Source organism: Lissotriton helveticus, chromosome 5_1, assembly GCF_964261635.1.
Source record: "Lissotriton helveticus chromosome 5_1, aLisHel1.1, whole genome shotgun sequence".
NCBI classification, from domain to species: domain Eukaryota; kingdom Metazoa; phylum Chordata; class Amphibia; order Caudata; family Salamandridae; genus Lissotriton; species Lissotriton helveticus.
The window spans coordinates 335,723,121-335,747,775 of record NC_136065.1 but is presented as its reverse complement, the minus strand read 5'-3'; the positions used below and the strand labels follow the sequence as shown (position 1 = coordinate 335,747,775).

Below are 24,655 nucleotides of genomic sequence, written 5' to 3'. Positions count from 1 at the left end.
TCTACATCTGTGAAGAGTGCTGATTCTTATGATATTTCCAATGCAGTGTTTTTCAACTCCATGTCAGATGCTGATTGGGCATTCAGCATACATGATGTATTCTATAATAAATACTCTGTACAATTTCAGTTCAGTTCATATAATCTTTATTCGGCAAATTAATCACCATAAAAGAGATACATATGCATATACATTTACCAGATCTACTTAAAATTGTTAAAACAAATAAAAGAAGATACACAGCAGACACTAGTTTGCTACCAACAAATGCAGCATTAGACCGTTGAGACCCCCGGACGCAGTTTCAATAATCTGGAGCGCGTCAACCACGCACTACCCAGGAATTTTGCCACCCCGCAAATCATGATGGAAGATGAAGTGTCCGTAGAGAGTACACGGAGTGCCTGTTTATGACACCTCAACCCCAGTTCCCTGCAGACTGATTTCAACCAAAGATTCCGAGCTCCTTTGTAAGCTGGGCAGGCAAAAAACAAATGGGCCACAGACTCCTTTGGTGCCACACAGCAAGGGCATGAACGCAGGGGGGTACCAGAGTTTGACCACCTCGCCGTGAAATCGTGCACTGGAAGCATCCCATATCGCAGTTTTAGGTATAACGCACGATCTAGAGGTTTAGTTATCAGGTCGAGGAAGGGCTCCAATTTCCTCACACACTTAAATAACAAAAATTGATCCGTGAGTGAGCCCCCATCCGCAGCCCTCAGCGCATTATTCTGGACCCAGTCCCAATATAGCTTTTTAATCATTTCCTTGGGTGGTGGCGATTGTGACTCCCATGCATCCCTTAACCCCAGGTTAAGAGCCAGGTCTTTCAATCTATTCAGCCATACTATTTTTTTACCCGTGTCCAGTAGCAGAAGATCATCAAGCCCTTCAGCGTATTTTGCAAGCTCGGGAGTTCTTCTCAAACGAGTCCAAAAGAGCAACGGGCGAAGCCTTACCAAGTCCTTTAGTGCTCTTCTACCCAGATCTAGTCTCAGGGGGATCAATGGGGTGGAAGTAGGAAGAGCCACCACCTTCCTTAGAAAGTTATTTTCCGCTGTCGATAGTTCAGACACATTTTCGAACCCCCAGAGTTCAGAGCCATATAATGCCGCAGGGAGAATCTGGCCCTCATAAATGGCCATGGCAGGGGAGACAGGTTTACTGCTTGATTCGCGGAGCTCCCTCAAAGTCACCCCGGATACTCTTTGGTGACTGAGTAGCATTTTGGCCAAGTGATTCTTCCAAGACATGCGGCTGTTTATCCGGACACCAAGATAATCAAAGGATTCAACCAACTCCAAAGGAACGCCATTCAGCAGAAGATTATTTTTGAATCTTTTGGAGGGGGGGAGTGCCATCAATTTAGTTTTTGAGGTGTTAATGGTTAAGCCTCGGGTGGTACAGAAGGAGCTAAACCGGTTCAAGAGTTTTTGCAGGCCCACTGGGGATTTGGAGATTAATAAGGTATCATCGGCGAAGAGTAAAGTGGGGATTCTTTCCCCCGCCAGGGATGGGGCGTCCGCCTCCTCCCCCTTCAGATGGTCCACCACTCCATTCACGAATAGGGAGAAAAGGGTCGGAGCCATGACGCAGCCCTGGCGTACTCCTCTCCTCACAGGGACCCTATCTGTTAACTGTCCCTGGGATCCCCATCTAACCCTCGCGTAATTCCCCTCGTGGAGCTTTACGATTAGATTAAGGAGACCATTAGGAAATCCCATCTCCCCTAGGATTTTCCATAATTTTGCGCGAGGGACCAGGTCGAAAGCTGTTTTGAGATCTATGAAGGCCATATATAAACTGCCTTTCTTGATGGTCACTGCCTTCCAATAGATAACAAAAAAACGAAAGACCTGGTCCATCGTGCCTACCTTCCTTCTAAAACCCGCTTGTAAGTGGGAAAGAATACTGGCCTCCTCCATCCAATCTCCTACTCTAGAGATGATGACCCTGCCAACCACTTTCTGAATTATGTCTATCAAACTGATAGGTCTGTAGTTTGCAGGGTCCTCTCTAGCCCCCTTCTTGAACACGGTTACTACCTCTGCTCCTTTCCAAGAATCTGGCACCTGGTGGCCCCTAGTGATCAGATTCATTATTATGGCTATTAATTTGGCCCAGACCTGTGGCTCCACTATCAACAAATCTCCAGGAATCCCGTCCTGTCCGGCTGCTTTCTTGGGGGTTAGGTGTCTAATCGCCGCCACTACCTCTGTGGTCGTAAATGGGAGGTCGTTCACCCCTAAGGGATCCCCCTCACCCAAACCATCTGCCCCAGGGCTAGTTGTTTCCTCAATACCTCCATACAGGGATGAGAAATGATCAAACCATTGCTGACTAGTTATGTGTGCAGCCAATGGTTGCGATTTCCTCTGTCTAGATCTATTAATCAAATCCCAAAAAAGGTTTGGGTTCCTACTGCTCACGGCATTGGATAGGTCCTGCCAATGCTGTTCCTCCCACTCGCGTTTGGCCAGTGATAATGCTTTCAGGTAATCCTTCCTGGCCGCTCTAACCAGCAAGGGGTCCCCCGAAATCAGGGCTTTTGTCAGTTTTTTCCTTTTGCCCTTACACTGGTCAGTATACCAAGGTTTAGTAAGAGTGGGGGGTACAATAGTGGCCCTGTTGCTCTTCCCTTTCGTGGTGAAGAATTGACCTACGTGGTCTAGTGTGGCTTTATAGGCAGAATCAAGGGAGGGGTAAGGGAGCCTGCTAATCGGGTCTTCACCAATCCAGCCCTCCAGGTCTAAAGTCAAGCGCTCCACCAAGAATTTAATGGCCCCTAGATCATCCTCCTTGAGTTTAACCTTATCCCATTTCAATCTGCGATTGTTATTATATGGGATAACCTCCATGGATGTTTTTGGGGTGACTTTCACCCTCCTGTCTTTTAAGGTAGCCCAGTAAAACTTGCAATACAAGGGATTATGGTCGCTATCCTGACTTGGGTAGACCTCCATATCAATAAGGTCCGCCCAAGAACTGACATCCATTAGGATGTAGTCAATTCGGGATGGCCCAGTAAGTCTATTGAAGGTCAGTGCCCTTACCTGATCAGATATAGTCCTACCGTTAAGGGCTCTTAGCTTGTGGTCCCTGGTCAGTGCATTGATTTGAATTGCCCTAGCTGACCATTTCCTAATCGGGGGCAGGGATAATGTTGGAATGGACCATTTTGAATCCTCCTCTTCGATGCCCAAAGGATCATCTCCGAGGAGGGGTTCAAACGTACAATTAAAATCACCCCCCACGATGATCTTTGCTGAAGACGGACAATTGGCTAAGGCGGAGTCCAACGCTGTTAAAATTAGAGAAGCAGAGTCCCCAGGGGCCCCTCTAGCATAAACATTAAAAAAATCAAGCCTACTACCCTCCACCTTTCCTCTACAGGAAAGGTGGAGAATATCGTTACACTCCAGGGTGTGGCGTGTAACCACCCAATCCAGTTCTATTTTGATCCACACCGTAAGGCCCCCCGCTGGTCTACCCTTTCCCTTACTTACTGCTGGAAGAAAGTGGGTGGTATACCCCGCTTTGTATAGCGGAGATAGGCTCCAAGTTTCCTGAAACAGGCAAACATCGAACCTCTCAATAAACACATGCCACTCTGGTATTTCTAACTTCCTTTTTAACCCCGCAATGTTCCAGGAAAGGAGGCTTATTACCCGCCTTCCTTTTGGCACTAAGGTGTATCCCTCTCCGGTCCCGCCCTCATTGTCCACCATGGTCATACAGCGCACCCCCTCCTGTGCCAGGGGTATAGTGGTCACAGGACAGCCATCCACGCTAGTCAAGGGACTAGCGGACATAGAAGCCTCAGTGATGTTATTGGTAATCACAGTTTGGACTGGGGGTGGCCCGACTTCCTCCATATCTACACTGCTACAGGGACGTCGTGAGATCTCCCCCTCACGGGGTCCACTTGACTCCCCCCCAGGCGCTGAACTTCAATCGCAGTCTTCCAGCCCCGAGAGCTGAGAAAACCGATTGTATGTGTCCAGCGGGGTAAAGGGTCTCAAACGACTCATCCTGGTGTCGTGGTTACTCATATGTCTATAAGGGGCCCTAGACCACGGTAGGAGCTGATCAGGCAACAAGGCAAAATGTTGTCCATGCTGGGGATAGTTGTTTTTAGGAGGCAAGGTAAAAGAAGGCCTATTAGATTGAAATTTATTTGGATATTTAAAAGAGGTAGCCTCTGTCCTGGGGTAGAAATATGTTAAAGCTCGAGGGGTGATACGGGTTTCGCCGTTTCCTGGTGGCCAGTTTAAAATATAATCAACAGCCCGGGGATCTCTAAAATTAACCACCACTATGTCCCCCTCTAGATTTTTAGTTCTACTTCCCAGCCAATTAATCCGTCTAACATGGACTATGTCCCCATCTATATTGGGCGCTATCGGCCTATACGTTCTCAACCAATGAATAATTTTATTCTTGAGGTCAACGTAACCCTCCTTCTTATTTTCCGCTATCTGAGGGACCCCTGTCAAGACCACCACAAAGGGCACTGCTTCTGGGGGAATTTCCACTTGTGGAACCTTTTTGTGTGGTATCTTGTTATTCCGACCTACCCCTTGGATGTTCTGATTGCTGCTTGTCGTGGCCTCTAAAATTGGATTATTAGGGGCGTCACCTAAGTCGGTACCTGGTGGCTTTGGTTGAATTGGGGGCTGTGCGTTTTGGGAGGGGGGATCAACTCTACCCTGGGGCTGTAGAGTTTGCTTGGCCGGCTGTACTGGGGCGGGAGGGTTTTTTTGTACCAAATTAGAAGGGGGCAATGTCGAAGGTGTAGGATGCGCCACCCCGCTCCCCTTGGTTTTAGTCAGAGTGGCCATGCTAGTTATGGTGGCTTCCAGTATGGTCAGTCTGATTTCCACCTTTTTAATGGACTCATTGATAGGTAAAAGGAGAGATCTCAACAAGAACTCCAAGTTTCCTATCGATGGGGGGGGGGATGAGGTAACAGCTACTGCAGCTCCAGTACCATCCTCTGGAACCACTGTCTTTATAACAACTTCAGACGGGCTGTGACCCAATGGTGGTACTACTGCTGGTATAAAATCCTGTTCTACTACTGGGGTGATATCAGATAAAATGGGGGTTTTTGACCTTTTGCCGAACTCAGTATGCGGGGTTTTGACTTTACCAGGTACCACCCTAAGTTTCTTTCTTTTTTTACTAGGTGGTGGACGGTGGATCTGGGCCGCGATTAAAAGCTTTGGTTTTTGTTTCCTGGGAACAGATGTGACAAGGGCACAATTAGGACTAGGGGTGGGAGAAACAGTTATAATATTATCCAAGGGAAAATCGGGTGTAGATACAAAGTCACGGAACAATAAGGGGACGCCTTCTGGGCTAACGTTATCCACACTCAAATCTACAGAGCCTCCTTCCCGGGTTAAATCCAACAAGGAACTGTCAATGAGGGGTCTTTGTTTCAAACTCTCAACTGAGCAACGCCGCTCTGCCCTACGCTCCGCTAGAATGAAATCCTTTTCTCCCTCGCTCTTCTTGGGGAAGTAGTTCTCCAATAAACCGTTGCGTAGTCTACCTTTTTTCCCTGGGGTCCCCTCTTCTGTCGCCATATCCAGCGTATAGCCAGGCACGGGACACTAAACTGCAGATGTTAAGGGGCTGGCCCAGCCCGGCCTCCGTCGGCCCCGGACGGCCACAGACGGTCCCGCCCTTGTCCCGGGCTTCTCCCGGCGAGCTCCCGCGCGCTCCCGCGCAGCGGTATGCTCGCTTAATTATATAGCTGTGACAATATTGATGGGAGGTTTGTTGGGGGCGGGGCGGGGAGGGAGAGCAGCCCAGGTGGAACGGGCGCGGGTTCCTGGGGCTCCTGGGATATGGAGTCCCAGCCCTTAGCTCGCAGCCCTCAACCCCTGTTTAACCCCAGCAGCAGCTTACAGGAAGAATGGAGAGTGCCCCTCTGCGATGCGGGACCCGCGCAGCGGGTTCCGCGAGGCGTGAAGGTTGGGAAGCGCTGGTTTTCCTCGCAAAGTCCAAAGGGTAGTGACAGCTTACAGGAAGATCCCACGACGTGAAGGGCAAGCCGGTACTTATTCCTCCGGTCCGTTGGGGGCGGGGCGGGGAGGAAGAGCAGCCCAGGTGGAACGGGCGCGGGTTCCTGGGGCTCCTGGGATATGGAGTCCCAGCCCTTAGCTCGCAGCCCTCAACCCCTGTTTAACTCCAGCAGCAGCTTACAGGAAGAATGGAGAGTGCCCCTCTGCGATGCGGGACCCGCGCAGCGGGTTCCGCGAGGCGTGAAGGTTGGGAAGCGCTGGTTTTCCTCGCAAAGTCCAAAGGGTAGTGACAGCTTACAGGAAGATCCCACGACGTGAAGGGCAAGCCGGTACTTATTCCTCCGGTCCGTTGGGGGCGGGGCGGGGAGGGAGAGCAGCCAAGGTGGAACGGGCGCGGGTTCCTGGGGCTCCTGGGATATGGAGTCCCAGCCCTTAGCTCGCAGCCCTCAACCCCTGTTTAACCCCAGCAGCAGCTTACAGGAAGAATGGAGAGTGCCCCTCTGCGATTCGGGACCCGCGCAGCGGGTTCCGCGAGGCGTGAAGGTTGGGAAGCGCTGGTTTTCCTCGCAAAGTCCAAAGGGTAGTGACAGCTTACAGGAAGATCCCACGACGTGAAGGGCAAGCCGGTACTTATTCCTCCGGTCCGTTGGGAGCGGGGCGGGGAGGGAGAGCAGCCCAGGTGGAACGGGCGCGGGTTCCTGGGGCTCCTGGGATATGGAGTCCCAGCCCTTAGCTCGCAGCCCTCAACCCCTGTTTAACCCCAGCAGCAGCTTACAGGAAGAATGGAGAGTGCCCCTCTGCGATGCGGGACCCGCGCAGCGGGTTCCGCGAGGCGTGAAGGTTGGGAAGCGCTGGTTTTCCTCACAAAGTCCAAAGGGTAGTGACAGCTTACAGGAAGATCCCAAATTCAATTTTGCCTTGGTTGCCTGATATACCACTACACAATGGCCTTTTGACCTTACGGACAGCTGGTCAATGAACAGTGATCATTTTGCAGCAAGGGTAACATGTTTCCTGTGTTTTCTAGCTCAATTCATGACAGCATCTTCCTTGTTCTCAGCAGAGTGTGTCTTTGTGCAGGCACACACTACTCTCTTGTTCTTTGCTCCCATAGGTGACTTTCCAGAATGCTCATTGGCACAGCCTTTGTTAAACGATGCTTAAATGCCATGGGTATCTATTTGGATGAACAGATGCTCATCTCTGCTGCAATGCTCAGCGGGGACTAGCAGTTTGTTCCTTATAAGGACCCTTACCGGCAACTCAACACATTAGCTAACACATGATGGAAGATTTACTAGCAAATGCTGCTGGCTATGGTCTTCAGTTGCCAAATGTGAAGATCTGCTAATAGGCATGAAGCTGTATGAATCCAGACAATAACACCGCGATCAAGTTCAATACCTGCCTGACTGAAATCACCCACTGCATAAAGACCAACTCTCTGAAGCTGAACACCGACAAGACCGAAATCATGATCTTCAGGAAAAACACTTCACTGTGGAACTCCACCTGGTGGACAACAGAGCTAAGACCGACACCCACCCCTACCGCCCATGCCAAGAATCATCATCGACAGCAAATTCTACATGACTGCCCAGGTCAATGCCATCACTGCGTCAAGCTTCTATACCCTGAAAATGCTGAGGAAGATTTTCAAGGGGTTCCCAGTCAGCTCCCAGAAAACTGTCACTCACGCCCTTGTCATAAACAAGCTGGACTATGGGAACACCCTCTATGCCAGAATCAACACAAACTCACCATAAGGCTGCAGACCATTCAGAACTCAGCAGTCAGACTCCTTCAAACCTCCCATGCCACACTCACATTACACCACACCTGAAGGAGCTCCACATGCTCCCGATACACAAATGAGCACAATTAAAAAACTGGGGTGGCGGAGTGAGCTAAAGAATGATGATGGATTAAACCCAGATCAGGTGACTGGGGGTGAGTGCTTGCAATGTTCAACAATCCGTCCATCATCCCCTTTGGTTTTGCCTTACTACCAGGGCTGGACTGAGAACCAAAACCGGCCCTAGCAAAGTGCTGGCCCCCCTGTGGGGTAGGGGAGGGGGTGCGGTGGGAGGGGGTGCGACCGCGCTCTTTGCCAGGGCCGGTTTTTGGACGATTTTGTTACAGGGCCGATTATGCTGCAAAAACGGCCCTGTAACAAAAACGGCCCGCAGGGGCCCAAAACCGGCCCCCACCCATGCGGCCCACCGAGGGATTGCCCGGTGCCCGTAACGGTCAGTCTAGGCCTGCTTACTACACAGCAATAGCCAGCATAACTCAACAATCGCATCTGCTTTCAAAAACCTTACAGACAACTCTACTCGTCCAGACTCCTACTTACATACTAAAATGGAAAACCAAATCAGACAGTCAGACCTTCTCCTACATCGCACCTAAAGTGTGGAATGACCTGCTGCTACACATAGGAGCCTCCTCTTGAACTCTTTAAGAAGCGGAAGACCTGGTTTATTCAGTTGTATCACTAGGTCCTAGATTTGGCTATACTCACATCTGCTCAGTGCCTGTATACCCTCCGGGTGGCAGTACACTCTATAAATCTTTGTAATAATGAACATTTATTCAGGCACCTGACCTTATCAAACACCAAGCTCCAGTTGTTCTAACCATTTAGCCCTGCGACCTTATAGCCTTGCATCCTACATTGACACCCAGCTCCCTCTCACATCCTACATATGCAGTAATCATTTCATACATTTGATTCATTACATTCACTTGCAACACAGAACCACACCATAGTTAATATGTGGGTGAGCTTCAAAAGAGACTATGAAACAGCCATTATCAAAGATCAGTGGGGTGAGCAGCTGCCCAGATACCCACTAGTCACTGGTTCGAAATTCAGCAGAATGAGCTAGACCTTTCATCCTTTCAAAGACAATAGACTAAAAACCATTGTGTTAAAGAATAATAAAGGCTATATATAACTCTATTGGCCTACTACTGCATACAAGCCACTACACTGAACTGCAACTTCACTGATCAACAATAATGTAATTAGAAACTATTCTGACGGGGGCGTGGCTTGGCCGCCGATGTAGGCGGCAACGGACTCCAGAGCTCCTCCGTGGCCGCCCTTCTCCCGCAGCCATCCTGAACTCGGATCCGGGTCCCCAACCCCGGAAAGCAATGCTGGTGCTCCCGTGCGCCTCTAGACACGGGTGAAAGACGGCGCCGAGGCCCACGGGCAGCGTGGGGACACTTTGCACCGCTCTAAGCGAGGTTCGAGATCTGAAGCCTCAAAATGGCAGCCGGGGCTGCAAAGCAGAGCGCCTGACTATAGCTTCTCCCCTGGGGGAAGACGTCTCCAGCGGGCCGTACCAGGGAGCGGCAGGCACCGGACCACTATTCAAGCAGGCAAGAGAGGTGGGGAGCTGTTAAATGTGCCCAGTGAGCCTCCACGGGAGATTCAGTGACGGGGTCCCTGACCCTAAGATGGCGGCGCCCGCGCTCCGCTCTGATACACTGCCCAGCAGAGATTGAGGGGCAATATCCTGACCCTGGGAGAGCGACGACCTACCCGTGCAGGCAGTGAAACGAGGGCCCGCCCCGGCATCGAGAGAAGGGGACGGCCGCCGACTCTGGCGACTGCATATCGACTGCAAAATCCCCCCGGGGCCCTGCGTGGACATGAGGAGCAACTCATGCTACTGCCTCCCGAAAGACCTGACCTGATGAGGGCCCACTGAGAGACCCCCACCGGAGCTGATGTGGACGGGGGTACTCGGGCCACTACATTGGGAAGGAGCCTTGATCTGCTGGGGTGAGTCCTGTCCCCCCATTGGATGATTGTGCCAGGACCTGCCTGCGAGGTCAGTTGGGGCTAGACGCTGCACCCATGAGCCACTGAACGACTGCGACCTCATATCGGAGGGGGGACCGCCACGTGGGTTATGTTCCTTGCTCCGTGAGAAACCCCGGTGTGGTGCCAGTATGGTGTCGAGTGAGTCTTGCAAGGCGGCCCTGAGAAGCAGTGTGTGAGGTGGTGCAGGGGATCCAGACACTCACTACTGCGCCCAGGATGGGCAGGGTGACTAGGAAGAAAGGATTTGGAGTATTACGACTCGATGATCCGGGTCACACTATGGGTGATGAGGGTTCTGAAACCGGGGCCAGTGCTCCTGTGAAAACGCGGGACCCCTCTCTGAGCGACAATATGCAGGCTATCATGGCCTCAAGGGAGGCCTTGGAGAAACGAATGGACTCCATTGGATCGGACCTCTCCCTGCTAAAAGATGACCACCGGAAACTCAGGGAACGGGTGGTGTCTAACGAAGCGATCATGGAGGACATCCCAGACCCGGTTGACGAGCTACGGAAAACACTAAATGAGGTGGTACAGAAGGTCATGGTGCTGGAGGTACGGGCAGAAGACAGTGAAGGGCGCTCTAGACGCAATAACCTCCGCATAGTGGGAATACCGGAGCGAGAAGAAGGATCAGATGCGGTCCAGTTTTTGGAGTCTTGGCGGTGAAGTGGAAATTGAGGACTCTCCACCTCCCGTACGCAATGTTATTCCCGGCCCGGCTGCGGATCACTGATGGCGGGAGCACGCACTTTTTCCTCACCCCGCAAGCTGCCTGGGACTGGCTGGAGGCCCGCACGGAGCACAGCGAGCATTCACCGACAGCGGACCCGGCTCGACAGTGCTCTCCTACCACATGACCGATGCAACGACCAACCTCTCCCGCAGATTGGCGCCGTGAGCGAGACAAGGCAGTCTTGCGGTGGCGGCCATCAGCCATGGAGATCTCAGCCCAGCCAGCAGCAAATCGGAGCGTACGAAGAGTGGAGATCAGAGCCCAAGTTCCAGCAGTGGCCATGGTCTCTCAGAGACCGATCTACCGGTGGTCACCCCACAAATAGCAGACGGGGTCTTTGGATGAATAGAACATTATGCATGACGAGACTGACTTCCTGAGGTATCTGTATTGCCTGTTGGGCCTTGGGATTGAGTGCCACTTGGGGAGGGAGGAGGGGAGACACCTGGACGCGTGGTGGGTCACTTAAGGGGGATCTGGACGGAGGGATGAAACCGTGGGAGAAGGGAAGGGGTTGGGGGGAAATCTGGACTTATTGAATCGGCGTTCCAAGCAGCCTGCACTGACTAGACTTTTTACGTACATTTTATTTGTTTGGATGGGAGTGCCGTGTTGGGTGCCTGTCCTGGGGAGGGGGAGTTGGGGATGTTTCAGTTGGGGGGTTTGGTTCAGGGGACCTGGGCGTGTCGGGGCGATGGGTGAAACGAAACAGCGCCTATATCAATGTCAGCAATGGGACCCGCACTAGGTTACTCATGTCTCAGGTGGAATGTAAGGGGTATGCACACCATGGCTAGACGGCACAAGATACACTCCTTTTTAACACGTAGGGGTATTCATATCGCCTTCCTACAGGAGACCCACCTCGTTGCCAAAGAAGGGAAGACGCTCCAACGCCGCTGGAGGGGACAGGTTTATTACACTACATACTCGGCATATGGGAGGGGGGTCTTAATTTGGGCAAGGGCTGGGGTTCGCTTTCAGTGCACAACACAATTGACTGACCCGGAGGGCAGATACGTGGTGATTCAAGGAAAATTAGACAGTAGGGATTTAACACTAGGATGCCTATATGCACCAAATATAGACCAACCTGCCTTATTTTCTTTGCTCTCACGCAAGCTAGCGACAGTCTTGGTAGGGCCACTATTACTTGGAGGCGACATTAATTGTGTCACCGATATTGAACTGGACCGATCACATCCCCCCTTACAGAATGCACCGGCGGGCAGGCTGGCAGAGGCGCGATCAACCTGGCATCGGAAGTGGGGATTAATTGACACTTGGAGGGTTCAGCACCCATCGGTTAGGGATTACTCCTTTTTCTCTGCCCTCCACGAATTGCATGTTCGACTAGACGCATTTCTATGCTCACCTGATGTACACGGTGAAATTCGTGATAGCGAATATCTTACTCGCACTATTTCTGACCACAATCCACTGTTAATCCAGTGGCAGTGGTCACGGCTGCGCCCCAAGATTCCTACCTGGCGTTTGCGTCCGGAAGTACTTGAAGATCAGGTATTCCGAACTACCATAGCCAAGGCCATTGAAGATTACTTTCACCTTAGTGGGGGGACGGCGGGGTCAGTGAATGTAGAATGGGATGCCTATAAGTTAGTGATGCGCGGGAGATGCATCTCGGCGGTGTCTGGAACCAGGAAGACACTATTACAAGACATCCAAAGGGATGATGAACGATTGCGTGTCTTAGAGAGGGAACGCCCCGAGCGACCGGACAAGCAGGATGACTTATTAGAAGCCAGAGAAGCAGTTGCGTTATCAAAGAGGGGTTATACCCAAAAAGTCACTGGGACCTGGGTGCTAGGTAGTACATGTATTGGGGTCCCAGAGAGAGGCGTATCATAAACGTACGCAATTGAATATTTCAAACATTTTCAACTAAAGAATTCATCACATTTGGTAAAGCAAACACTGTCTTTTAATCACAATGTGCTGATCAGTTAATTCAAGCATTAAACACAATTATAATAAATCCCCATGCACAGGAAAAGGGAGGGAAGTGTAAGGTGTGAAATGAAAAGGGTAGGGTGATTCAAAGAAAGACCTGAATGTCACACTCAAAAAGCTGGTGCATTTTCACATTCTACACAGGGCATACCTGACAGCAGTCCGTTTGCATAAATTCTTCCCAGCCCAATCAGTGACCTGTCCAAGATGCACAAGGGATGATGCAGATTTTAGACATATGCTGTGGGATTGTCCGGAGCTTGACTCCTTTTGGCAAGGGGTGACGACACTATTGAAGGAGGTTACGGAGAGGGACCTACAATTCTCCATGGCACACTGTATACTACATTGGTTTCCCCACACATCAAAGAACAAAGTCACTAGTAAATTTATTGACCTGGGGCTCCTCTTAGCTAAAAGAACCATAACCTCTCAGTGGAAGGCGAACAGGGGGCCCAGTGTAGACAAATGGAAACATGAATTTCGTAAATGGGCACAATGTGAGGGGGCGGCCCGCCTACTAATGGCACCTCGAACGAGTAATGAACGAGCATTAGAGAGGGCGAGAGACTGGGAAAGATTAGTCATAGAACTCACACTCGCTGCAGATGACGATGAGGTAGCTCCCGCAACCAGCCCAGGGGCGCACCCACCACAGTGTATCACGTTGAGTACACAACGCCTCGCGTGGTCCAGTTGCTGAACTGCTGCCCCTTCTTGTGAAGTGAGATGACACCTACCATAAAATAGTCAGTAGCCTGCTGGTCGGGCAAGACTGGAGTAGTAAGCCCGTTGGCATTACAGCGCGACTACATCACGACACGCTTGGGGGAGGGGAGGGAGGGGGGATGTTCTGGTGGGGGGGAGGCAGGGGGTTATAGTTGAGATAGCCTGTGGATGTTGGGGGGTGGGGGAAGGGGGATACCATGGGGGTGTTTGTTGTACCATTCGCAAAGGACTGATTGCATTGACGTCGCTCCCAAAAGCTCTTTGACCATGGATGTATTGCACCCTACTGTATGATGCACGTCAACGTATCCGCGGCCAGTGATGGGCTGACAGCTAATGCTGATTATCGTTCTGATGTCATATTTTTTGTGCTATCAAATCAATAAAAATTGTGTTAAAAAAAAAATAGAAACTATACTGACAACAGTGTATTATACACCTATATTAACCCACAACTACCTCTTAGCCTAGCTGGACCATAACACCAACCCCTCACGCAAGCCTAACCGTAGCATTATCAACCTGACCCTATGCCTCACCCTTCTGCTTACTGTAACCTTAATAGTAACCTAACCATCACGTGCAATAGAGCTGGACAAGCATTGCCACCACACCAGCACATCTCAAACACTCAACTTCACTCTGCTGCTATCATACGGCATATATGCATTGGACACAACCCCTTACACCAGTATGGACACAATAGGGCTGGAAGCCACACAGTGACTAAGTGGTACCACCTCAACAGAGCATCTAAATAAAGTCATATTCAGACTTTGCCCTACAGCGATAGTACACATTAGACACAACAGAATTGCAAGCCAATAGCTGGCTAACAATTTGCTACCCTAAAAGCAAATCCATATCCTCTCACGAATCTATATGTACACCACCCAGAAGTCAATGTGTATCTACCACAATCACATGCCCACAACTTTGCATCAAGGCATCAGAAGACCAGCAACCGGTAACCGTGCACTGCACCAGAATGAAACATATGGCAAAGTCCTTTGCTATACACATCCATACATATAATGCTCTACACTGATCCATAATAGGAACTAGCCTTCCACGCAATGCTTAATTTGTAAAAAAAGTAAGGCCAGGCCCCTTCTCAGGAGGCCGCTGCGGCATATGCCATCCATTGGCCCAGCGACAATTCAGACTATCCCAGGCCACTAAAGCTATTAGAATAGCAGGAGTGGCAGGTATTATTCATTTTTAATGTACATTGAAGTATTAAACATTGTTCTTGTGCACAATCCCAAAATTAGACAGACAGCGCCACCATGCGGTGGAGTGTCAATAGGACCAATGTTGAGAATTAAGTGCTGGTGCTGAGCACTGGAAACCACTGGCTCAAATTAAGCACTACTTCCACACAATCTATTCCATCACCTAACAATACATATGTATACGCTGTCCTTGTTGGCTATTATCTAATATAATTCACTTTTAAACAATAAAAGACACAACAAATATAATGTCAACAAATGATTTTGAGTCTGATCAACAAGAATCCCAGAACTGAAAAGGGTGCCCGGTTTTCAAAAGGAGCGCAAAAATAATAGAGCGGCACTATGCAAATGTATGTAACTTATCAAAAGAAAAAAATGTATTTAACCCCTTCCAGGCTCATGACGAGCTCAGCTCATCATGAGCGTAACCTGCCGTGCGCTCATGACGAGCTTAGCTCGTCATGTAACGCGGTAATTTAAAAATTACCGCGTACAGCGGGAAAAGCCGCCGCATCGATGTGGTTAAGAAACCCCTGCTCGTACTTCAGCATGAAAGTTGGAAACAGTATTGATGCAGCTAGAAGCAGCTTTCCGGCTACACAACTCTTAACTTTACAATAGGTATCTAATCAGTAAGAACTCTGTGGGGATCTGACTTCAATGAAGCTGTTTGCTTCACAACTGAGACCTTTCCCCTTTAACATGTGTCTTAAAGCTGTGGGTATAAATAGGAAAAGGAACGTTCTCAGTTAGTCTGTGGTTAAGTTGACCTGAGACCTTCATGCACTGACCATATGTACACTCATATGACAGGAGCTTGTAGAACAATTGCGTAATTTACATTCATGCTATAGTATGTGACTCATTTCATACAAATGTATAGCTTTACATAGTTAGGGAAGTAGAATGGAACTACTTACATATGAAATACTTATCAAATATCAAGAAAGTACTACCGTAAGAATACATAACGTTAAACTCAAATATTGCAAGGGCAAACTCACATGCAAATTTTAAATCAAATAAAATATTCAATAAACATGTATGTAAAATATGCTGTTTTCCCAAACTAATGCAAATAAATATAGAGCTTGAATATGGTGATGAATAGAAATACAAACAGGAAACTGCATCAATATTGGGAAACCGCTTCGGGTGGTCTCTTGGACCCCGCAGGCACACATAGATGCCGAGCTATATCTTTTCCCAATTCCAGGGGCCACACTGAGAATCCGGGACAGCATTGGCATAAGTGGGAGGTTGATAATATAGCCTTTCCCATTGACACCCTTATAGGGGAACAGGAGCTTAACACCAGTCAGAAAGGTAAATTATCTGGACTTGGAGAGATGGGGCTGACAAATAGTGAGAGATGTGTTCAGAGGAGGGAGCTCAAGTGATTTGAACAAGCCAGAAAGGACTTCAATCTGTCTGATGTTGAACGACTTAGATATATGCAAATCCAGCAGGATTCGATGTCCCCAGATAGCAAATATAAAAATGAGGGTCATGCTATATATATCATGGATCTGCTGAATCCTGAGTATCTCAAAGGCTTACGAGAAGTTCTTACTCCAGAAGGCATGGGAGAGAGAATCATAGATATCCTTAGACAGAGAATAACAGAAAGATATTCTCCTAACACCAACACCTTTGTAGGATCAGTTTAAGGTGAGGTCTTCTAAAGGACCTACACCATCGACATCACACGCCATTGGCACTAGGAGATGCGGGGCACCTGGAAGGTAGTTCATGCTAAAGGGCATGCTAAGACGAAGGTACATTAACACACATTCAAGGATCCTACCCTCTGATCCTTGTAGAAACAGGGTACAAAGGTATTCAAAGAAGCTACAGAGTCCTATGTAGTGAAATGCTCAGAGGTTAGACTTTTGGGAAGCCCATATGAAACAACCTGCCCGTCCATAACTGAAAAGGGAAAACAATATCACATGTTACCAGCTGAGAAACAGATTATCCTGGTTCAATGAGGTTCACTGGTAATCTACACTGAGGACATGTGGACACAGAAACTATTGGGCATGGAGAAGATAGCTACAAAAGCAACAGGAAGAAAAAATAAATCAGAAACAGTTGAGGACTTAGAGTATCCTAGTAAAGACTTCAAATAACTTCAATACCCCAAGATACTGAGAGCGCTACGTACTGTAGTGGACACTAAACTAGACGAATGCTATGAGGCATTGAAAGATGCAGCATCCTTCTACTGAGACAGACAGAAATGAGCTTCTGTCCAAACAGGGTGTACTCTACCAGTAGGAGCGGACTAACCATAAATGAAGGGACTGTGGGTGGATCATGGTTGAGAAGGCCCCTGAGCCTGCAACTAAAACCGTTCATCTTAATTGAAATCCGTCTAGTTGAGGAGAGTGCCCATAAGCTGGACCTATCAAGGTCACTGTATCTCTCCTGGACTCAGCCAGCATTGCCCTTACAACTAGTTCACACCCTGCACAACTCATCATGGAGGCTCCATCCAGTTTCAACTGCGGATTCTCGAAGCCTGAGCCAGATCAACAATACTGCTGTGACTTTGGTATAATGCAATGAGGTCTACTGCGTGAAAACAGAATGCGAACAGATCATTTTAATAACAGATTACTCAGTAATGACTGATCTTTTTCAATATACCATTACTATACGAGTGTTCAGTATAACTTACAGATTCAAAAGCAAAATATATATTCGATGACATAATGTTCACATTTTATTTTTTAAATATTTCTAATCAATCTACTACCGCAATCGCATATGCTATGCATTATAACAATTTGCTGCTAGATGTAAATAACTTTAAATATCTTAATTATGACTGTCTTAAAGGTGTGGTTTATGGGTGCTACGGCTAATCTATGAGTTTACTAAACATTCTTGGGCCAAAGAGAAAATCATGTCTTCACATTCTCCTTCATGGCACAGCAAGAGCATCATTTTGGGTTGAAGCACAGGGTATGCATCATCTGGGAAGCAAGCAGACACTTCTTCCCTCCCCTGATCTTCAGTATAGACAAGAATGTAAAGTTATAAAATGCAATTTCCACAAATTGGATTCTCTGTTCTAAATTTGAATTATTTTACTGCACATATGTATATAATGCTTTATATATGACATGCATTTCTAATTACGTTATGTTAATTGCATGGAACTGGGCTGCAAGTTGAACTTCCCCAGGACCGGCTCATGATTCATAAGCTGTTGATGTCTTCCCTTCACAGAAGCCTGAATCTACCTGCCTTAAGAAATGTGATGAGGGTTCGATGGCCATAGCGAAAGGATCCCAATCTTGCTGCTTTGACTGCATCGCGTGCCCAAAAGGCACCTATGCCAACTATACAGGTTTGTACTGCTATGGAGGACTTGCGGTTCAAGGGACTGGTGTCCAATGGTAACCGGGGAAGGGAGCGGGCAATTTTGTAAAAATGTTAATAAACAAAATGCATATACTGAAAGTACAGATTCAACTCTTGCAGAGTATATCTGCACCAGAGGCAAGCTGGTTGGTTGTTCAGCAGATAGACATGCCAAAAGAACAGAGGACCTTATTTAGGAGAAAGTGACTCAGCACAGTGCCGCAAGCCATTTTGCTGAGTAACACTTAGTCACTTTCAAAGCACAGGGATTCGTCATACCTACAATGATATGATGGATCCCTGTGCTTCACCCTGCGCTGGTGCACAGTTGACTGCCATGCACCGACGCAGGCACCCTTGCACCATTGTGCAAGGGTGCATCCGTTGTGGGAGATTGTGTGCAGGAAGGCACACCTACCTGCACAAAAACAATCACAAGAGGTGTTTTCCTCTTTCTATGTGTGCTGCATATTATAGCATGCATAGAAAGAGGAAAAAACGAGGAGAAATTCCACCTTGTGCCTCTCTAAAATCAGGATTACAGCTGTTGCGGTTAAATCTGTGGGCCTGATTCACAAAGGGCCACTGTACTAGTGGCGGGGGCTGCTCAGTGATGAGAGAGTCTCCACACTTGGGGCGGAATCTCTGTAATACATCCATTGCGGAGATTCCACCCCGAGTACGGAGACTCCCCCACGACTACGGAGGCCCTTTGTGAAACAGGTCCTGTGTTTTTCCCTGGACACAAACACTTGCGAAAAGCAGGTGGAATTAATCTGGAGTAAATGCACAAACAAGTGCACAAACACTGAGTTCCAGAGTTAATATTCATCGATTTGATTAGAAACTTTATAAAAGTATACTGGAGAAAATAGAAGCAAACACAATAAAGCACAGAGTTAGGTTAAAAACATAAATACAAACAACCCCCATTCGGAGTGTTGAAAACAACCCCCATACTGAGTGTTGAATTCCTCATGTTACCATAATACCACACTCAGGGGCAGATTTATCCTAACTGGCGCATCCCTGCATATCAGCAGGGATGCGCCAGTTATTTTGTGTGATGTTAAAAACCCCTTGTGCCACCATGGATGCACCGCATTTACAATGCAGTGCACCGTGGCGCAAGGATATACAGATGCTTGATGCATCTGTCAGCGTATACGTGATGCAGTGCTGGAGTTGTGTCACAAGTACAACGCAACTCCAGCACTGGTCATGGGCGCCCTATTCTTGCTGTGCTGCGTCACTTCTTACACCTGCTACAAGCAGGCGTAAGGTTTTGACGCAGCTGGGACGTAAAAGTGCCTCAGTGAAATCTTGTAGATTTCACTGCGTCACTTTTACGGGGTTTCCTTGCGATGGAACACCCACCCTGCATACATTATACCTGACGCAGGTATAATGTAGTGCAGGTCTTTACAACGTGACGCATCTCACTAGATGCGCCACGTTGTAATTATGTCGCATAGTGGCGCATTGTTTACGACGCCGCTGAGTCACAGAAGTGACGCAATGGTGTTGTAAAGATGTCGCATGGGGCTTGTAAATCCGCCTCTCAGTATGTACCATTCCCCATGGTATTGGTAATTCCTGGTCCAGTGTTCCTGCATTGGATTTCACACAGTATCTCACAATGAGCCCACTAGAATATTTCCATAGATTAAATACTACCCTTTTTGAAGCCAATAATGCCCTGATTAAAATTCTTTATGTTTCCATGAATGGAAGACGTCCTACTTGCCAAAGTGGAGCCAGAGAGGTGTGTGCTAATTTTTAATTTGAGCATCAGAGTATTTAAAAGATGTGATAAAGGCAGACGGCAGCAATAAAGACTAAGGGCCTGATTATGAGTTTAATTTGACCTCTGCGTAAACCCCGGTTTATGCAGGGGTCGGAATTAAAAGTTTGCCGGTTTTAACACATCCAATAGTTATCAGATGCGTTAAATACCTCAAGCTTCATTACATTTTAGCAGATCTATTCTGCTGAAATGTAACGGGAAATATGTACATTATTTACCGCACCATGCAGATTTTGGTGCGTTAAACACCAAAATCTGCATGTTATTCCCCACAAACTCATACTATGTAACCTGTGGTATCGTTATTTATCAGGTGCTCTAAATAGCACCTATACTTGTAATCCGGGCCAACAAAAGCAGCTTCAGTATGGAGATGAGGATTGAAGGATTGAAGGTTGCATTATGGCTCCTGCCCTGATGATGAAGGTTGATGCGGTCAAGAAATGGACAGGGTTATTTTCTAATAACAAAAATGATAGGCTAAAATTCTGCACCAAGTGAAAAACTGTAGTTCAGGAAACATTGAAGCTGCAAGAAAGTGAAATCTCAGCAAAGTAGTGCTCTAAGTGCCCCAAAGAGTGGAGAACACGTCAGATTTTACCTAGTTTTATCATTACCATTCCTTTTAACACCCTTGTTGAGCTACAATATTCTATTAAGCTCAAGGTTGAAAACATTTGGTCTTGATATAAACAAGGAGGGCCTGTCATTGTCTGATGATATAATGAGTACTGACAATCAGACTGTATACTTCTATTTTTGTTTCTTGAGCACTATATTGAAAAACAGGAATTCCAGTGTCCTATTCTAAGAGTCGATCAACCACAGCAGCCATTCTTTCCTACAAGTCAGTGTCGATTAATACTTTATTAGGTGTGTACTACACTTGAATTGTCAGGCCTGATTCACAATGTTTTATTTTTATTGTCTCTCACTCCCAGGATATTGCTTACAGTGACAGACAGTAAAAAAAAAATCCGACTGTCCACTCTTAGTAGGGCAGACAATCGGATGGCTTATATCTGAGGACCTGCAATCCCTTGGGCCATCAGAGGATGTACAGCGGGAAGTCTGCAAGACTCAAAATTGGATGGGTGACCCGAGAGTTTGGCGAAAGGAGTACTCCAACACTCTTGCAATGAAGTACCCTCTCTGCCAAACTCTAAATCGGGCCCTAAGTCTGAAGTAAGATTCAAAAACTCACAAAAAATGCTTTGTGGATCAGTCTCATGTACTAAAGAATCTGCAGTTAGCTCAGAAAAATATGTTCCTAAATCCCAGAGGATAGTGTCTTTACAACAGGACGGGGTAAACATGACTGTATTTGAGATTCTAAAGTGAATTACTTGCCCTTCCGTTTAGAATTATCCGGGTCTCAATAAAAAGTTAATATCTGAGGCAAGGAGAATTTGTGTACGTGATAGACTATTACCCCTAAAATAAGGAAGAACTGTGCCTGTGATGGTTTTAAATACCTGAAGGTCTCTGCCTGGGATGGTGGGATGTATTGAACCAGAAAAAGCAATAATAGCAATGTATGCTATAACATTCTCTAATGGTTCAATATGAACCCATAGGTAATACTATAGTTTATACACCAATTGACCCACCAGTGAATCAATTCTCCCGAATTGTGGTAAAGTCTGGGGACTACTTTGAATGTGGCCATTATAAGAATGACATAACTCAGACAGATATGATGCATCTAGAGTTGTGTAAACAGATTCATAAAGTTTACATTAATGCCCCAACAACACATGCAAAGTACCACATGGCATACACCCCTTAATTTAGGGAAACACATCAAGGTCAGAACTCGCGAGAGCAGCAGCAAGTTTTATCGTTTTAAAGGCAAGAAACCATATCAATGTATCTCTGTGCCACTGGTGTAAAGAAGATGAACAACTATATGTAATGCACTGGGAAAAACAAAAATGACACAATACATGATGAAATGCTATATAGAGCCTAATTTGTGACAAAGTAACCTGTCCATCACCCTCTCAGTTAGTCCACCCAATTTAGACTTGGGTGGACCACCAGGTTTTCGGCGACTGAGTGAAATTTACTCATTCAGCATAAATCTTTGGCAGATGGCCCAATGGAGTATGGGTTGTCGGAGGTAAGCCATCTGACCATATCTCCTGTTTAGAGTAGGCAGTCGGAAGGGTTTTTTTTCTTTGCTGTTCGTCACCACCAGGGATATCCTGCAGTGAGGGACAGTAAAAATAAAATTCCCAGTTTGGGAGTTTGTTTTTGGAAAAGTAAAAACTTTAAAGAGTTTATTGTACGCATCCATTACCAATGAAGGGCGCTCACCAAACTTCTAAATGGCTTTGTATGAAACGCCGTAGTGGCGGTTTGTACAAACACGTAGTTTACCACAGAGCAGGTGGTGAACTCTAAATGGTGGGTGTAAATTCATGGATGCAGAAGTAAGGTCTTTTGCCACCCTGACTGCCTTTACTCCATCCTTTGACCTCTAAGTCAGGCCCTTACATTTTTTTAACACTGTGGGAAATGTGAAGCTGAGTTTTTTAAATGAAAAACGGAGTCCTGAGACGGATTATCAAACCCAGAGATTAGTAGAGAGTGTACCAAAAACTGATTCCTTGTTCCTGGGGTGAAAAAGGTCATTACCTGCTATGTATTCTTTCCATCTGATGTCCTTGAGATGGAAGTTTAACCCTTGAGGTTAGGGAACATTTCTGCTTCATATGCATTATTAACCCTGAGATTGGAAATATCTAACCCTGAAAGTGATTTTGACTCTCCTGAGGTCAGACATCTCTCTTTGAGATACACAATTAACCTCAGTAAGTTTTAAGAACAGTCAAAGTTATAACCCATTAGCCGCTGCAGATTTCAAGGTCTGTGGATAAGACCCTGAGATGTACAAACAACCCCACAGAAGTGAATGCTTTCAGCCTTCTGGCTCTTACTTTTCTTCCTTTGCCATTGTTTTCTCATGGGTTTGTCTGTGTAGTGTTCTTGCTTTTCCCTTTTCTTGATTCTGCAGCCTCAAATGTCTTTCTTTCCCCTAGTTTTTCCTGGAACTTGCTTGCCGTGCCCTGAGAGTCAGTGGTCTGAACCTGGAAGCACATTCTGCCGCCCTGCGACTTACCTGGCCTTGACATGGACCAACAACTTCGTCATCACCCTCATGGTGGTTAAGGCTTTTCTGGTATTGATAGTGGTGTTCGTGACCCTACTCTTCCTGGCTCGGCGACAGACACCCCTGCTGCAGGCCTGCGGGGCTAGTCTGAGTATCCTGGCCCTGGCTGGCCTGGCTACCATGTGTTGTAGCGTCTTCCTGTTTGTTGCATATCCCAGTGATCTCATCTGTCAATTACAGCAGCCATTATTTGCCAGCGCCTTGTCCATCTGCCTGTCCAGCTTTCTGGTCAAGTCACTCCGAATTGTAGCATGCACAGCCTTTCCCCAGAAACTTGGCTCCTGTACCCATTGGTTAATAACCCAAGGAGGCGGGTTGCTGGTCCTACTACTATTGCTTGTGCAAGTGTTGTTCTGCACCATGTTTGTACGGGCTTCTCCACTGCTATCGCAAAAATTGGCTACCATGAGCATCACGACATTGACCATCAGCCTCAGCTGTTCTATTGATCGAATTATTGAATTTTCCATCATGTTTGGTTACAATGCCCTGTTAGTGCTTATCTCCTTAATGTGTTCCTTTCTGTCACCAAAGCCGGTCCACCAATATAACTTGGCACGTGACATCACCTTTGCCATGCTTATCTTCCTCTCTGCCTGGATTGTCTTCATCCCATGCTACGCCAGCGTCACTGGCCAGGATAAGGCCCTGATCCAGGCTGCCATCATACTTTTCAGCTGTCTTGGTGTCCTGGTCGCCGCCTTTCTGCCCAAGTGCTACATCTTGCTCTTCAAGCCAGAGCTCAATACACCAGAATTTTTTGCCACATATTTACTGCGCGGCCTTGGCCAGAAGGACTTAGGCTCGGAGCGCCAGGTCACACAGTAGTAAAGTCCTGGTTTTTCTGCTGTTCATGAGAAGCCTGTGGATCAGAGAGGGGGTTTGTACTAAGGAAGAAACAGGATGGGTGCTGGAAAGCCAACATAGCTCTGGGAACGTCAGTCACATAGTTGGTGTCAGTGAAAAGCCAACCAGACGCCTGACATGGAAGTGATGTTGTTCCCACCTTATGGATATTTCGTGGGGACAAGCTGTTTGGAAATTCTTGAATTTCATATAATTCTCACAGACAACCAAAATCCCTATCCTGTGAAAGAAATAATATGCTACAAATGTATGTGCTATGCTGTACTAAACCCAAAAGGCTGGGAGGTGGGGTATACACAGCTTGGAGGGAGCAAAAATGCACCATTGGTTAGGTCAAGAGGGTGAGGATAAATTAAATCGCCAAATCCCGGACATATCATATCAAGATGAGCATGTAAGAGTAGCATTCCTACGTTATCACATAATGTATTCACCCCAGCGTGTATCTGGACAGAAAATTATCTCACAAGGAGAAGACATTGCCTCTTTCCTCAATACTGAACCACACCAGGTAGGTTTTGGGGAAACAGCAAACCTTTGGAAGAGCTGGGTTATTTGTTTCCAGTTGAGGTAGGGTTGGGGTTAATATACCAGGATAATGAAAACGTCTATCAGCAGGGCCGGACTGAGAACCAAAACCGGCCCTGGCAAAGTGCTCGGCCGGCCCCCTGGGGGTGCGACCGAGCTCTTTGCCAGGGCCGGTTTTCGGCCGATTTTGTTACAGGGCCGATTTTGCAGCTATGCTGCAAAACCGGCCCTGTAACAAAAACGGCCCCCAGGGCCCAAAACCAGCCCCCACCCTTGCGGCGCACCGGGGGATTGCCCGGTGCCCGCAACAGCCTGTCCAGGCCTGTCTATCAGGAATAGCAACATTTATGGAAATCTTT

The 24,655-nt window shown here is 47.5% G+C and overlaps 1 protein-coding gene across 1 annotated transcript in view; it reads left to right on the top strand.

Annotated features, from left to right (window-relative positions):
- LOC144752470 (taste receptor type 1 member 3-like) overlaps nucleotides 1–23,729 on the top strand; it is a 78,985-nt gene extending 55,256 nt beyond the window's left edge. Inside the window, exons 4-5 of the mRNA XM_078640393.1 lie at nucleotides 17,785–17,905; nucleotides 22,771–23,729. Of these exons, the coding sequence (XP_078496519.1) occupies nucleotides 17,785–17,905; nucleotides 22,771–23,729 (1,080 nt within the window). The remainder of the gene's footprint in view (nucleotides 1–17,784; nucleotides 17,906–22,770) is intronic.
- The last annotated feature ends 926 nt before the right edge of the window (nucleotides 23,730–24,655 follow it).